Source organism: Stenella coeruleoalba, assembly GCF_951394435.1.
Source record: "Stenella coeruleoalba genome assembly, chromosome: 16".
NCBI lineage: Eukaryota > Metazoa > Chordata > Mammalia > Artiodactyla > Delphinidae > Stenella > Stenella coeruleoalba.
In genome coordinates this window covers 25,951,444-25,966,845 of record NC_137162.1, presented here as the reverse complement: position 1 = coordinate 25,966,845, position 15,402 = coordinate 25,951,444, and the positions used below count along the sequence as shown (strand labels likewise).

General features: G+C 54.9%; 1 protein-coding gene across 4 annotated transcripts in view; it reads left to right on the top strand.

The window, feature by feature from the left end:
• Positions 1-7,987, top strand: part of SUFU (SUFU negative regulator of hedgehog signaling) — a 110,811-nt gene extending 102,824 nt beyond the window's left edge. For 2 of the 4 annotated variants that reach the window (XM_079900643.1, XM_079900642.1), the window contains exons 11-12: positions 2,089-2,157; positions 4,601-7,987. In XM_079900643.1, coding sequence (XP_079756769.1) covers positions 2,089-2,157; positions 4,601-4,690 — 159 coding nt within the window. In that variant the 3' untranslated portion in view covers positions 4,691-7,987. Of the gene's footprint in view, positions 1-2,088; positions 3,479-4,600 lie in introns of those variants that run through there. The other 2 variants (XM_079900641.1, XM_079900640.1) reach the window with 1 other exon arrangement.
• Positions 7,988-15,402: the final 7,415 nt, after the last annotated feature.

Sequence of the window (15,402 nt, the reverse complement as noted above, 5' to 3'; positions counted from 1 at the left end):
AGACTGGTGATAACTGGTAGAGAGACTCTGGGCTTTGGGGGGCAGTGGGGAGGGGAGCCCTGGGATAAAAGCAGGAGGAGCAAGGGTCAGGGTGGGATTGGGAAGGGGTCTCGGTAGTCTGTGAGAGGAGCCAGCCAGTCCCGCCTTGGGGAACCAGGAGGAAGGTGGGAGGGGGCACCTCAGGTGGGCATTTCCCTGGACTGGCTTTGCCTGTCTAAACCTTGTCTCTGTCTCCACTTGAAGCCTGAGCTCCTCAAACAGAAACCTTGGGGAGGAGTTGTGGGCCAGTGGTTGGAGCTGTTTTGTCCCTGACTGTGGGCTTGCAGCCTGAGAAGGAGATGACCTTTGGCTCCCTGTCAAGCGCGGGAAGGTGCTTGTCCAGGTGGGGAATGGACTGCCTTCATGCTTGTGTTCCTGAGGCTCCACCCAGGGCCAGGCCTAGCAGAGGCACCCAGGGAATGCTTATGGAATCAAATAGATGGATGGGCAGATGAGTGGAAGGATCAGTAAATGAGGGTAAGACCTTAGGGTTTGGAAGCTGTGCTCTGGGCGCTAACTTTAGAGTCCAGGCAAGACCGGGACCTGATCTTGTCTCAGCTGCTCACAAGCCACGTGACATTGGGCAAATCACATAGCCCATCTGTGTCTCAGTTTCCTCATCTGGAAGGCGATAAGATACATGAGCGGTTAGCACGGTGCCTGATGTGGTGGTGTTTTACCTGCTCACTTGGGGTAGTTTTCTCATTCCTTGCTCACACCTCCAGCCCATCAACTTCCTTCCTTCGGAGCCCTCCGTCCTGTGAGGCGCCCAGTGATCCTGCTTGCTCGCCTTCCTTTCTCTGCCATTTCACTTGATCTCACAAGCTGACTCTATTCCACATGTTGAAACTTAGGTTCTCGTCAGAGTGGACAACTCCCAGGGGAAACCTGATGGGTATTTTCTCAAGTCCTGGATCCTCCTCCTTGTCATAGGGGACTTTTCCTCAGAGGAGCCCCTCACCTTGGTCTTCAACTCATGGTTCTCTCCCTCCGTCCCCCCCACCCCCACCCCGGGCGTTCACAGGCTGCTGGAGAAGGCAGAACGAGGCGGGGAGAGCCACAGCCCGGGGGGACAGAAGGGTCTGCTGCAGAGGTCAGGGGGCCCCGTTGACCAGCACGGGGGTAGAGGGGTAGCGGAAGGGGTCAGGCTGGGCAGAGGAGCCAGTCGAGAAGACGGCCCACCAGGCTGAGGAAGCCCTGGGTACCCTTGAACATTGCTGCTAACTGTGAAAACTGCTTTAGGGGGTGAGGGTGGTGGTTGTGCCTGCCGCATAGTGGGACCAGGCTGTCCTCTACATCAAAGCGTGAAGCCACAAGACACCAGACTAGAACAGCAAAGTGGGATAGCTGGGAGATGCCCTGGAGAAGAGGTTTCTTAAAGGAAAGCTTGAAGAACTCAGTGGCTGAATGGGGCCAGCAGGGCAGGGGTTTGGGATCTTCCAGTCTGGGAGGAGGTGGAGGCCACGGATGGAAGTGGGAGTTAAGGAGTCCCTTTCCCTTCTGTAAAATGAGAGAGGTTGGTGTACAATCTCCAAATTCTGCAGCTCAGACGTTCTTGGATGTACCTTCCGGGGCATTTCCAGATTCCAGACGAGGCTTGTATTCCAAATCCAGACAGATCCCTTCTGTCCTACCAAGTGAACCTGGTTGGGCAAGGACAGTGTTGGAATCTCTCTTCTCTGCCCCTCGGCTCTTCTGTCTCCCCACTACCATACTGCAGCATGCAGGAAGCCCGAACTGCCAAAACAGGGGTTCCTCCCCACCCGTTCTCGTGTCCCTTCTGGGAGCAGCACCGCCATCTCTCCAGATGTCCCCCCCTGCTTCCCATTGTCCTCTGATGTCCTTCCTCCTCTGCTCCAGTCCCTCTGATGTGGTAGGCAGGTGGTGGTGGGCACGTGGGCGACAGGCCCTTCCCTGTGTCCCTAGAACACATTGTAGTGGCCTCATAGCTCCTTAATGGCCTGAAGAAAGGTCCATAGCTTGGCAGTTAGCAAAAAGACCATATATTTAAAAAAAATAATAAAAGCCTGTCTTGTGCCTTCTTCCCAGATTCTGTTGACTGAAGAGTTTGTAGAGAAAATGTTGGAGGACTTGGAAGATTTGACTTCTCCAGAGGAAGTAAGCTGTTTGATTCTCTCTGACGGCAGGTTCCAGTCTCCAGGAGCGTGTGTGTGTGTGCGTGTGTGTGTGTGTGTGTCTGACGTGTGGAGATAGGCTGGAAAGGAGATGTTAAATGACTTTACTTCTCTTCCCTGAACCACCCCCTACCCCACCGCCAGCCCTTGTAAGGACACCCAGCAAATTGTCTGAATTGCCAACTCCTGAGAACCTCATTGAAGAGGCAGCCAGGGCCTTCAGGCTCCTCATTGAGGAGCACAGAGTTCTCCTCAGTCCCTGCTGTTCCCTGGCAGGTTCTGAACAGAAAGCCCACGCCTGCTGCCAGAGAACATTCCACGGGAGAGTTCTGGTGGGCAGCGAGGGACTCCTGCTCTTGCCTCAGGCCACCCAGGAGCCACTCTCCTTCCTCCCTTCTCTGGCCATGAGCTCTCCCCTCTGGTCCATCTCTTCCAGCCCTAGCCAAGCTGGCGGGCCAGGTGGGGGCCTGTGCTTTCCCTGGCTGTTCTGCTGGGGTATAGGAATGGAGCCCATAATCCCCTTTGTTTTTCTTCCTTGTTCCCAGCATCCTCATTTGTGGGGATTTACCTCATCCTGGAAAGTCCCTTCCCCTCCCCCCGGCCTCCTACCAAGCAGCACCCCAGGGTTGAGCCTTCCTGGCCTCAGTGCCCTGCCCGATAGGTTAATGGAACATTAACAAAGCTGGCTGTCCTCCTGCTCTTCTGGGCCTCCCCTGCCCCGGGGCAGAGACCCTTCCTTCGTCCTTTGTGCCAGGAAGTGTGTTTGGGGAAGAGCGCCTTCACCTCCCAGGGGCCAGGCTTCCAAGCTAGAGCGAAGTCAGGCAGGAGCCAGCTTTCAGCCAGGGCTGGAGCGTCCAGTTGCCGGGGCTTCCAGGGCTGAGTCAGCCAGGACACGGAGGCCTCCGACAGACGTCCACGGGGCGGAGGACGGTGCACAGGGCAGGACTGGCCCGTCCAGGTCTCCAGGTGAACAGGAAGTCCTCAGAGCCTGAGGTCACCCCCAAAGGGATAGTGTCTTCTCTCTCCTCTGGGATGTGGCTTGGTAAATTAACTCATTTATACATTCAGAAGTCACGAAGTACCCAGTCTGTGCTGGCCAGTCAACCCCCGCAAGTCACCGGTCCCTGAAGCCTGGCTCCCATTCAGTCAGACCAGAGCCAGCTGCCCAGAAGTGCTTCCGGAGAGGCCATGTCGCACAGGGACGGCACCATGCCAGACTGCTGCTTTCAGCTCGGGTGCTGAGGGGGTGGAAGGGGGGTAGTCCAGGCAGGAGGGACAGGAGCCAGGAGGAGCTTAGGAAAGTAGGTCACTAAAAATGACTTTTTTTTTCTTTCCTGTCCAGAGGCTGTCCCCACACCCTGCCCTACTCTCCACTTTGGTCCTGGCTTGGACAGTCCCCCATCAGAGGGAGGGAGAGGGAGCCAGCCAGGAAGTGTCAGGCCCACCCACTGCCAGCACCAGCTCTAGGCAGGCTGAAGGCCCTGCTCTTCCCTCCTTCCCAGCCTGGCCTGCCTTCTTGCCTGGCCCCGGGGCAGCTGGAGTCATAAAAGGCAGACCCTGCTCCTAAATCGCGGAGCATCTATGAGCACCATAGGACCCATGCAGGGTCCTAGCATACACAAGGAATAAGATAGGTCAGCCTCTTCCCTTACCCCCACCAGAAGCTCGAGAAACACAACTGTAGGCAAATCAGTGATTCCGGGGAGTCGGGTAGGAAGACCTTGGGCTCTCCTTGGCCACTGCTGGCACCTCTCTCAGGCTGGTAACCCTGGGAAGGAGGTGAGAATGAACAAGGGGGAGCAGGATGGGGGTTTACTCCACTCGAGAATGCACCAGGCCCAAGAAATCACCTTAAGCCACACTAGCCGTACTTCTCGGCACCCACCGAGGCCGAGCCAGGACCTCCTTCTCTGGGGACCCTTTGGCAAAGGCTACAGAGGGCCAGTTCCAGCGTTCTTCCCCACCAGCCTCAGAAAGAAGCCATGGCAGGGACAGGACCGCAGATTTCCAGACCTCAAGCCACTTCCCTGTAGCATCTGCACCCTCCCCTGCCCCCCATCCTCTAGCCCCTGGGCCTCAGGGAGCAGATTCCTTACATGCTTGAGGCAGAACCAAGGAAGTGAGCTGGAGGGAGGTCAGCACAGTCAAGAAAGTGTTAGAAAACAGGCCTCCTCCAACCCCAGTTAATTATTGGCAGGGCAAGGGGAAAGGAGGGGTCAGCGAACTCCAGCAGCTTGACCCCAGCCGCCCACCTGGGTCTAGCATTGGTGACTGAAGCCAGGCAACCAGTGGCCTGTCTTGCCCCCAGCACCCAGGGGACGGGGCCTCGGTGAGGGTCCTGGCCTCTCTCTAGGCAGCGTGGGAAGAAGGCGGAGGGTTCTGCTAACCATGTATACTCTGGCTCTGTGCTTGTTCCCCCTCCACAGTTCAAACTTCCCAAAGAGTACAGCTGGCCCGAAAAGAAGCTCAAAGTCTCCATCCTACCTGACATGGTGTTTGACAGTCCGCTGCACTAGCCTGGGCTGGGCCCTGCAGGGGCCAAGGGAGAGCCCAGCTGCTCCCCGGTGACTCCAGTGTAACAACTGCGTAAACGAGACTCCCACAAATAAAAGGACAAGTGTGAGGATGACCACGCAGCCACTGCGCCCGTAGCCCGCTGGGATGCCACGCACAGGCCACAGGCCCCCCCCCCTCACCTGCAGCTCGGGGCCTCCCCCGGCAGCCGGCCAAGCCATGTGACCAGGCCCTGGCCCCAGTGGGGCACAGTTGGGCAAATGCCAACCTTCCCCTCCTGCCACTGCCACAGGTTCCGTTTTGAGATTTGCCTCCGGACCTCTGATGTGCTCCTAGGTGGAGACAGGCCTGGTTCTCACCTACCCTCTGCCACACAGCCCAGCAGCAGGGAGGCGGAGTGGCCGCCTGCGCTGCCCAGCTCAACTCTGGGGAGCCTTTGTTAGTCAAGCTCCTCTGACCATGGAACGATTCCTTCGATCGTGTTTGGTTTTCTTCCTCCTTATTTTATTTTGTAGAAACCGGATGGTATTTTATTGCTCTTCAAAGATGCCCAGAAGCCATCTATATAATGTTTTTTAAACAGAACTTTATTTCCAGATGAACTTTCTCATTCTCTCAGACAAGGGCCTGGGGCCGTCTCCCCCTGAGCTGCCACCAGAGAAGGTGCCAGTGTTCGCCTGCCAGTCCGGGGCCCTGGAGGAGCCAGCTTCGCGGAGAGGCTTTTCTTCCCAGCTGGGCCTGGTGGAGCCGAGGCACTCCCCCATGCAGCCTTGAGCCCAGTTTAGCTGGGGCCAGGAAGGGCTGCTGCTGGTTCCCAGCTGGACTGGGTCCCCACAAAGTTCAAGGATCATCAGGACCTCCGAGACTTGGTGACTGCAGCCTCACCTTCCAGGTGTTTTCCTCCCAACCAGGCGTGCCTGAGAGAGGGCGAAGCCCAGCGCTTCACAGACCATCCCCACCTGCCACTCAGGGCCTGGGTCTCCAGCTCTCTGCCACTCCCATCCCATTTCCTCATCCCCTGGGCCTCCCAACCTCCAGGCTGCAGGACTCTGGCTTATTAAAAACAGAAAAATCAACCTCTCAACATGTCTTTCATTTTGGTTTTGCAAACGCTGCACTCTCCCGCCCTCCCGCCCTCCCTGCATCCATTCATTTCTCATCCTTCATTCTCTACCCCTTGTCCTGTCTCCTTTCCTGCATCCTGGCCTCTCTCGGTCCTTGGTCCCTCACCCCAGTATTGCAGATCTCATGGTCTTCCTATCTCATAGCCAGCCTATCTCTGGCCCATGGTTTTGGGGTTCTTCTTGGGTTGTCTCCCACTTTCGACCTGGAATCAGCAAAGCCCCTTTCGTGCCCTCTTAGCCCCAACTCCAGGGACGGCTATTCCGAGATCACCCTTCAGGCCTTTCCAAAGCAAAGTCCTTTTGTCTGTCATGGACCACACAGGCCCGTGCCCTGTCCCTGTCTGCAGCCACCATACACACAGGCACCACCGGGAGTGCCAAGGAGGCCCACGGGGTGCAGGACGCCTCTGATGAGCAGTCTAGCCAAAGAGCTGCCTCCAGGGGCCGTGAGGGTAGTGGCCAGGCTGTTGGACTTCCAAGGGGCCACTCGGGTCTGGTTCCTTCTCTGCATACACCAGCAGGGCTGCCTGGCTAACCCCATCAAACTCAGCGCTTCACGGCGGATCAGCCTGGCATTTGGGAGAGACGCCCCCACACGCACACAAGCGCCGAAGATGGAAGCCCCTCGGGACCTGATGTTGGCAGCAGCTGTGCCTTCTGCTCTGAGGACTTTTCCAGAAGGACGTTTCCTGGCCTTCACCCACCACAGCATCCCTGCCTTTAAAGCTCTTGTCTTCAGACATTTCATGGCCAAAGAGGTGCCACTGGCTTGCCTCCCTGCTCGCCATCCTGACCTGCCCCTCCACAGATTCTTTCTTTCTGGGGACCTGCCTCTACCTGCCTGGTTTGGCTTGGGGGGAAGGGCTATTTTCTGAGCTAAGTGTTGTTGTCAGTGTGGGAGGCAGAAGGGAAGCAGGGGAGCTCTGAGACGATGAGCCTGTGAAGCCCGTGGCCCCTTCCTGCCCTGGGGAAGGTGGGCAGGAAGGTGGGGAACCTCCAAAATTTGGCTGGAACCAGCCTCCATCTCCTTTCCCTACAGTGCATAGGCTCTGGGGGAGTGGTAGAACATTCGCCATCTCTGCCCAGACCTCCTTTCCCTTAGGGGGTGGTGCCTTCCAGAGGTTTCTCAGCGAGGGGGCCCTCCACTGAGCTTCTGGCTGGTGAGAGGGGACCCTCAATGGGAATGAAGCGAGGCTGACCATGGGGCATGCCCAGCACAGCACTTGGCATATGATGGACGCTCACTAGATGGACCCCTTCTTGCCCTCCCTGTAGCTCTTTGGGAGCCCTGACCTCATTCCTCCCTCCCTAAATCTGCCTCTTCCACAGGCTTCCTTGAAACTTGCCCCATCCTACCCCGTCCCTCCAGGTCCCCGTGGCTGAAGCTTCCGAGAAGAAGGGGTTCCCCCATGCTGTTTGCCAGCTATACGAGGCAGACGCCCACAGCCCCTCAGGTCCAGTGTGGGCTGCAGGAGGACCACAGACCCCGCTGCCATTCTGTGGGGCTGGAGAGGCTCATGCAAGGTCTCAGGTCTGGCTGGGGAGCTGGTGCCTCTTCCTGCCCTTCTCTTCCCAAGGCGAGGCTTCAGGGCAGGGGCTGGGAAGCCCTGGGGAGAGTCTAAAGGGCTAGGACGTTTTAAAAAATAAACACAGGGTCTTGAGACTGGGTTTTGAGATTGCGTTGAGAGCAGGGAAAAAACCTGAAGGTCGGCCCCTATGGGGCAGACCAAGAGAGAATTCCCTTGACTGTATTTTTTTATCTGGTTGTCTTTCCTCTCTGGCTTCCAGGTCCCTGTGCCAGGTAAGGTACCTGGGTCCCTGTTGTAAGTCAGGAGCCCTGTAGAAAGAGCCCTCCTTTTGTACAAGTACCTGAATGCTGCAATGAGCAGACTTTTGTAAAATTTTATATTAGTTTCTAATGTCAATGGTGACTCGGTTCCTGGGGGCTGCAGCCAGCCTGGGACTTTTGTAAGAATTTTTGGGTGACTCACTTAGATGTCGTTTCCTTCCTGCCCCCTCTTCCTCTGTGTAATCTAAGTGCATTAAACGTATTTGCAGAAGTGCCTGGGTCTTGTGCTCCTTTCTGGCTGCCTGGAGTAGGGGAGCAGAAAGCCAGGGGCCCTGCCAGAGGGGGTGGGTTGGACTCAGCCACTTAGAAGAAGCCAGGTTGTGGAAGGGCCCTGAAGACTGATGTTGGGAGTGGAGAGGGTGCCAGGGAAGCAGGATCACATGGCCTGTGACTCTTCAGTCATGCAGAAATGACCTCACAGGTACAGGCTCTCTTTCACTGGTCTTGAATGCCTGTAAGGTCAGGGGGGTAGGAGGTGGAACACAGTCTGGGGAGACTGTGCTTCTGCTTCATTCTCCTACCCACCTCTCACCAAAAAACCCTTTTCCCTTGGGAAGGCGGGCCTTCCTCAGGTCCCCGTGGCTGAAGCTTCCAAGAAGAAGGGGCTCCCCTATGCTGTTTGCCAGCTATACGAGGCAGACGCCCACGGCCCCTCAGGTCCAGTGTGGGCTGCAGGAGGACCACAGACCCAGCTGCCATTCTGTGGGGCTGGAGAGGCTCATGCAAGGTCCTTACGCCCCTTTCAGCGAGAGCAAGAGACAGCGCTCCCCTCACCAGGCACCAAAATTCAACCTCCTAATCCAGGGCCTGTGGGGAGGATGGAGGGGCAGCCTCAGAACTGGCCCGCTGGGTGACACAGAGGCCAGCCTACCCTTCCTGTTAAATCCTCTGGGCCTGGTCTGGGTGAGGAGGCAGGTGGATCTTCCTTCCCTGGATCACCCAGCTCCTATCTCTCCAGGGCCTGGTGTGGCGGAGCAGAGCCTAGTGCTAGAGGGGGAGAAGGCAACAGCCGGGGGCCTTAGAGACAGGCAGGAGTGGGTCTACACCCAGGCAGGGTCCAGGAAGCCGCAGGACTGCTCTGGGCCCAAACACATTCTCTCCCTTCCCACTAGGCCTGCTTGTCTGTCCTGGGGAATAGCAGGGCCCTTTTCTTCTGGTCCTCAGGATGGAGCTGTAGCACTGAGGGGGTTCTGCAGAGGTCCTGGGGGCACCACAAGAGGGTAGGGGGCAGAAGGAGTCAGCTCCTGTGAAGGGTCTCTTAGCTCCCCTCCCTGTCCTCTTTGAGATGCAGCTGTATCTGTGGGACCTGCCCCAGGGGGAGGTCACTCCTCCTTCCTCTGTGACCTCCTGCTGAACTATGGCTGCCCCCCCCACCCCACCCCGCCCCTCCTCAGCAGTGGGGCAGGTCCTGTCTGGGGCCCTCAGTCCCTCTGGCAGTCAGAGCAAGGGAGCTGGGAGGGTCTGGAGCCAGGCTGACTACCCCAGGGTGGCCCAGGCCACACCCCTTCCCCTTTCTCCTTGGAGACTGGGGGCAGGTTGCTTATCTAATCCTCCTCATCTGACTAGCCTGGAAGGACCCAGGGTCAGGGTGAAGTTCTTGTCCCAAAGAAAACAGAATAGCGAGATTCTGTGCTTAGGTGGTTCCGGGAGACAGGAGTAGGCTGGGGTTGTTTCTGGAAAGAAAAGGGCTCCTGGACCCAGAGCAGAGACTCTGTCCCTAGGTTTAAGGAGGGGAGAAGCCGTCCATGTGATCTTTAATGTCTCCTCCGAAAGCCTGTACATTCCTCCAGGAGTCTGCTCTGCCCTATTTGGGGGATCAGGGGCCCTAGGGAGGGGTACCCACAGAATCCAAGGCCATGGGTCTGGGGAGCCTGAGAGATTTGCCAAACTGGCCTGACCAGAAGGAGAATGCATGCTGGAAATGAGTGACTCAACCCAGCCTGCCAGGCTCTGAGGTTGGGAGGCCAGCGTGGGGTGAGGGGAGGGACTAGCTGGGCAGCAGAAGGGAGAGGAATGTCCCGAGACCGAGACCGTAGGGCAGGGCAGGATGTGGCCTGGGAGGGGTGGCCATCTCGGGACCCTTCCATGGGCTATGGTGGGACTAACCAGCCCCTCCTCCTCAGTGCAGGAAGTCTCCGCGGGAGAGCTGCGGGCAGGGTGGGGAAAGGGCAAAAAAGACTGCTGGTGGGTGTCCATGGTTTGTGTGAGCACAGCCTTCTGAGGAACTTGAGGGGCAAGGGAGACTTTGAGGGGGTTGTGAGGTGAGCAGTGGCCTTCCTGGGGCCAGAGAACTAAAAGAACAGACGCTGTTCCTCTGTTTTGCCAATTTCACCCACTACCACCCCACACGCCGTCTCAGTGCTGAAAGCACCAAAAGGAGGGAGAATGGAGCTTCTGGGTCTTAACTTTGACAAGTCAGAGGAAGGCCACCTGAGCATTATTGAGCCACTACGATAACACTGTGGAAATGGTAAGAACTAGAAAATATGTTCACTTGTCCTTTCAACAAACGTGTGGCAGGCACTCAGCTCTATGCTGGGAGACTCTTCACAGGCCTGGCCTTAAGGAGCTCATAGTGCAGTGGGGGAAGACGGGCCGGGAAACAATTGCAAGAGCCCTAAAAGGGGAAGGCAGTAAGCTGCTTTCAATCCTACCCCAGCTCCACCACTTGTTATCAGTTTGACTTGAGGCACGTTAACTAATCTGTGCCTCAGTTTCTTCTGCTAAAAGTGGATATTCGCTTCACAGAGGTTTGGCAAGGATTATATGTGATAATACACATGAAATGCCTGGCACATAGTAATTGCTCAGTTAGAGTTAACACTTTATTAAAGGGCTATGCTAGGATATGAACACAGAGAAGGTACCCAACCCAGTCTGGGGAGATTTATAAACCTTCCTGAAAGAAATGACATCTAAGCCAAAACCTGATGCTTAAGGATGAATTGGGTAAAAGAAGGTGGGGCTATACTTTGAAAAGCTCTCCAGGCAGACAGAACAACATGGGCAAAGCCCCAAAACTCTTCTTGGGAACTGTGGAGTTCCAATTGCCTAGAGTACATGGCTTAAGTCATCCAGCTTTCACAGTAGGACCATCCCCCTGCCTGCTGGATGGAGAACATTTTGAAAGAGAACTAGATTGGAGGCAAGGTGACCAGTCAGGCCTAGATTAGGGTAGAAGTGGTAGGAATGGAGAGAATGGGGTTCATTCATTGATTCAACAAATAATTATTGAGCAGCTACTATGTGCTAGGTCCCACTGTAGGCATCAGGGACACAGCATTAAAGAAAACCCCTTTCACAGATCTTATATTTTGGAAATGGAAGATAATATTTTTTTAAAGTAGAATACATAGTACATGGAGCTATGTGCTATGGAGGAAAAAAAACGCAACAGAGGAGGGGAGATAGGGCTGGGGGAGGGGCACATTTTAAATACAGAGGTCAGGAAAGGCCTCACTGCCTAGGCTAACTTGAACAAAGGATCTCAATGAGAGGAAGAAGGGTGCAGTAGGGATATCTAGGGGAAGACTGGTTCAGGCAAAGTGAGGAGCAACTGCTAAGAGCCTGGAGGGGTGGGGCATGGGAGACACACCAGGTGTATTTGAGGAACAGCCAGTGGGGCTGGAGCAGAGTGAGAGAAAGGGGATAATAAGAGATTACTTACACAGAGGCCGGATCCTGTAGGACCTTGCTGGCAATTATAAAGTGAGCAGAAGAGTGACACAATCTGACATACTTTTCAAAGATGACTCTGGCTACTCTGTTGAGAATTGACTCCAGGACATAAGGGCAGAAACAGAAACCAATTAGGACCTACTGAAATAATTAGGCAAGAGTTTGTGGTGAAGTAATGGAGAGGTTAAGAAATAGTCAAGATTTGCAAACATTTTGAAGGGGCAGCAGGCTGGAAAGCGAAGAGGATGAAGATTTTAGTTTCCAGTACATTGAATTCAAGGTATCTGTGGGACATCTGGGTGGACAGCACAGTTGGTTTCATGGGTTTGCACCCAGGAGGGTGAGGATCTAAGCTGGAGACTGATTGGGGAGTCATCAGTATATAGACAGTAATAAAGCCTTAGGAGTAAATGAGGGAGCAGGTATAGGTTAGTAAGAGAAGAGCATGGAGGGCAGCCAACATTTAGGAGATGGAAATTGGAGAAGTCTGTGGTTAGAAAGATATGAAGAAAATCAGAAGAGTATGATGTTTAAGTCAAGGGGAGCCGTCTAGAAAGGTGATAAATGAGTGGAAGCCTTTAGATTCTCCTGGAGGTCATTGGTGAGGAGGCCAGAGAAGGACGCTCCAACAGCTCCAATCTAGACCTTGTTTCTTTGCACTGTCTTTAGAGCATGGAATTGAGGATTAGGGCTAGAAAACCACTTTCTCCTTGTTTATTCACTCAGACATGCATGCATGCGTCATTCATTCAGCATAAGACCTTCCATGTAAGGGGATGTAAAGTACTAAAAGACACATGCTGTGTCCTTGAAGGGCCCACATTAACACCTCCACCCCCCCATCAGGAATAAGGAGATTGAAGGTCCTGAAGCAGAGAAGTTCACTGGTTTTATGGAAGGATCAGGGACCCATGGGTCATTTTGAACTGAGTTTGAATCTCAGTTATACCTTAAAAAAATTTTTTTTTTGGCTGCATTGGGTCTTTGTTGCTGCGCGCTGGCTTTCTCTAGTTGCAGTGAACTGTGGCTACTCTTTGTTGCAGTGCGCGGGCTTCTCATTGCGGTGGCTGCTCTTGTTGCGGAGCATGGGCTCTAGGGTGCGCGGGCTTCAGTAGTTGTGGCTTGTGGGCTCTACAGCACAGGCTCAGTAGTTGTGGCACATGGGCGTAGTTGCTCCACAGCATGTGGGATCTTCCTGGGCCAGGGCTCGAACCCACGTCCCCTGCATTGGCAGGCAGACTCTTAACCACTGTGCCACCAGGGACGTCCCTACCATTCAGAACATAATCGCCCATGATTCTGAAATCCATAATCTCCAGCACAAACCTCCCCTCTGAGTCTGTATATACAATTGTCTCCTCTAGGATTTCCACTGGGATAGCTAAACCAACTCAGATTTAACTTAGAACTATTAAAAATGTCCCCACCCAAACCTAATCCTCTCCAATTGTCTCCTTCTGGGTAAATGGCACCACCACCCAGCCTCTTGTTGAGGCCCAAATCATAAGTTCAGAAGGATATACTATATATATATACAGTGATAAGCACATCTTGATCCCATTCCTACCCCATTACTATTATGCGTTGATTCCTCTTCGCCCTCTGTCTAAATCCTATCTAGTCCTATTGGCTCTACTTCCAAAATATATCCCAAATCTAGTAGCTTCTCACAACCAGCTTCAGGTCCAAACTCCTTACCATGACCCTGTGTGTTCTGGTCCCTACCTGGCTTCTCCCTCACCGCAGGCCTTCTTTCTGCCCTGGAACATGCCTGATTGATTGATTGCTTTTGCATTTGTTTTTCCTCCTGACTGAAGCACTCTTTTCCCAGGTTGTCACTTGCCCAACCCCTCCTGAACATTCAGGTCTCAGCTCAAATGTCACTTTTTCTGAGAGTACTGTGTGAGTCCCGTACTCTCTATCACAGAAATTATCCTACATATTTAATTTTTTAAAAAAAAGTTTGGTACGTGTTCTCTAGGGAATCCCCAGGGCCTAGAAAAACGCCTGGGACATGAGGCTTTTGTTAAATATTTGTTAACTGACCGGTTGACCCCAGTTTTTTAAGCCTCCATTTCCTTATTAACTGAAGAGAGATAATGCATATTTTCCTTGGTAGTTCTAAGTTAGAAATGTAGGGAAGGGAATTCCCTAGTGGTCCAGTAGTTAAGACTCCGTGCTTCCACTGCAGGGGGCATGGGTTCGATCCCTGGTCAGGGAACTAGGATCTCGCAAGCCACGAGGCCTGGCCAAAAATAAATAAATAAATAACGTATTTAAAAATATATATATATATATAGGGAAAAGTATTGAGGATATCGGGAAATTGCTGCACAGTGAACCTTTGTAAGTCACTGCTCAGTTCCATCTGACAGATGAGCAGACTGACAAACCCTCCTTTCCCTCTCAGGTAAAAAGAGCTATGGGTGAAGAGGCCCAGAAAGATGTGGTCCCACCCCGCAATGTTATCATCTCCCTTTTAAGAAGCGCGGAAACTCAACCCCCATCCCCAATGTTTAAGGTAACCGAAGTTAGTGCAAGTCACATGAGGCCCACGGCTTGCCCCGCCTTAAAGAGGCGGAGCCTCAGTTTGGAGACCAATAGCAGGAATAATCTCCGGAACAGCCCCCAACTCCAGATAGGGAAAAGGGGAGGAGCCGGGCGCCCCAGCAGCTGTAATAGCACTTCCGGACAATACTCCCCGCCCCCTCCTCCCCCCTTCCGCGTCTGCTTATTTCTCCGGTGCCGGGTGGGCAGAACCAGCGGGTGCTGATTACAGGCGCCGCTGTTGCGCTGCTGCTTTCTCCTCTCCTCCCCCTCCCAGTCTCCCCGCCCTTCCCTTGCAGAGTAGCGGGACCGGCCTTGATGTAGGGACACCACCCTCCGCCTCTCTCCGCCCTAGCTCGGGACTCCGGCTCACCGCAGCCCGCTGCCCGCCCGCGTCTCCACCCTGCCAGCCGCACTCTGCTCCGAGCCCATTGTATCCTCCCTATCCCCGGGCTCAGACTCCGAGGCCAGGCCGTGGCGGGAAGATCGGGGACCTCTGTGCATCCCTCCAGCCGGTCCCGCGAGTTGGGGCCCCTCCCCCGCTTGCCGTCCTCGCAACGGTGCGGTAGCTGCGAGGGTGCCCTTCCCTCCCTGCTAAGGCTGAGACGGCCGACTGGCGGGCAGCAGGGACGCACCCCCCCACACCCCAGCCCCAGCGGCGAGCACCCCCCCACCCCCGTCCCCTTCCTGGGAGAAGGAGAGCCGAAGCCCAAGCGAGCCGAGGCAGGAAAAGGCAGCCGTGGACTGCCCGGCTTGCAGATCATTTTTATTATCGAGATCATTATTAAAAGGGGGCGGGGAGCCCAGGATGCGGGGGAGGGGGCTAGAGACGCAGCTATTTTTATTAAACAGATTATTCCTGAAATAATAATACGCGCAAGATGGCTGAAGGTGGCTGTGATGAGAGTGTTCGGGGGTTTTTTCTTCCTTTTTTTTTTTTTTGATCTGAGGATAAAGCTCTGAGGCGACAGCCGCTGCGGAGACCCTGCCCGGAGTGCCCTCCCCAGATGAGAAGCAGCGGGCGGACAAACGGACCTACCGACGGAGCAACTGGCGCGGGCCCGCCCCGGACGCGTCGCCTGGGCAGCAGCCGGGGGCCGCGGGCGCTCGCCTTTCTGCCGACTTCTTCCAATTCTAATCTTTTTTTATATTTTGGAAAGAACCGGGGTGGGTGGAGCAGAGGTGGAGAGAAATCGGGACTTGGCATTTTCTCCCTTCTCTCTCTCCTAATTTGAGGGAGGCTGCCAGCACTCCCCTTAAAAAAAAATCCCACCACAAAAAAAAAAAACAAAAAAAAAAAACACAGAGAGAGATAGAAAGAACGCTGCAGGACCCTCCAGCGAGCGCGCTCGAACCCCCGGCCGCCACCGCGGCGGCCGCCGGGAGCCCAAGATGGCTGGGCGCTGAGGGAGGCAGTCCGGCTCGACTGGCTTGGCCCGGCCCCGCCGCCGCGGGCTGGCTCCGACCGCAGCCCCGAAGGCCGGAGGAGAGGCCGAGAAGAAAAGAAAGTGGGGGG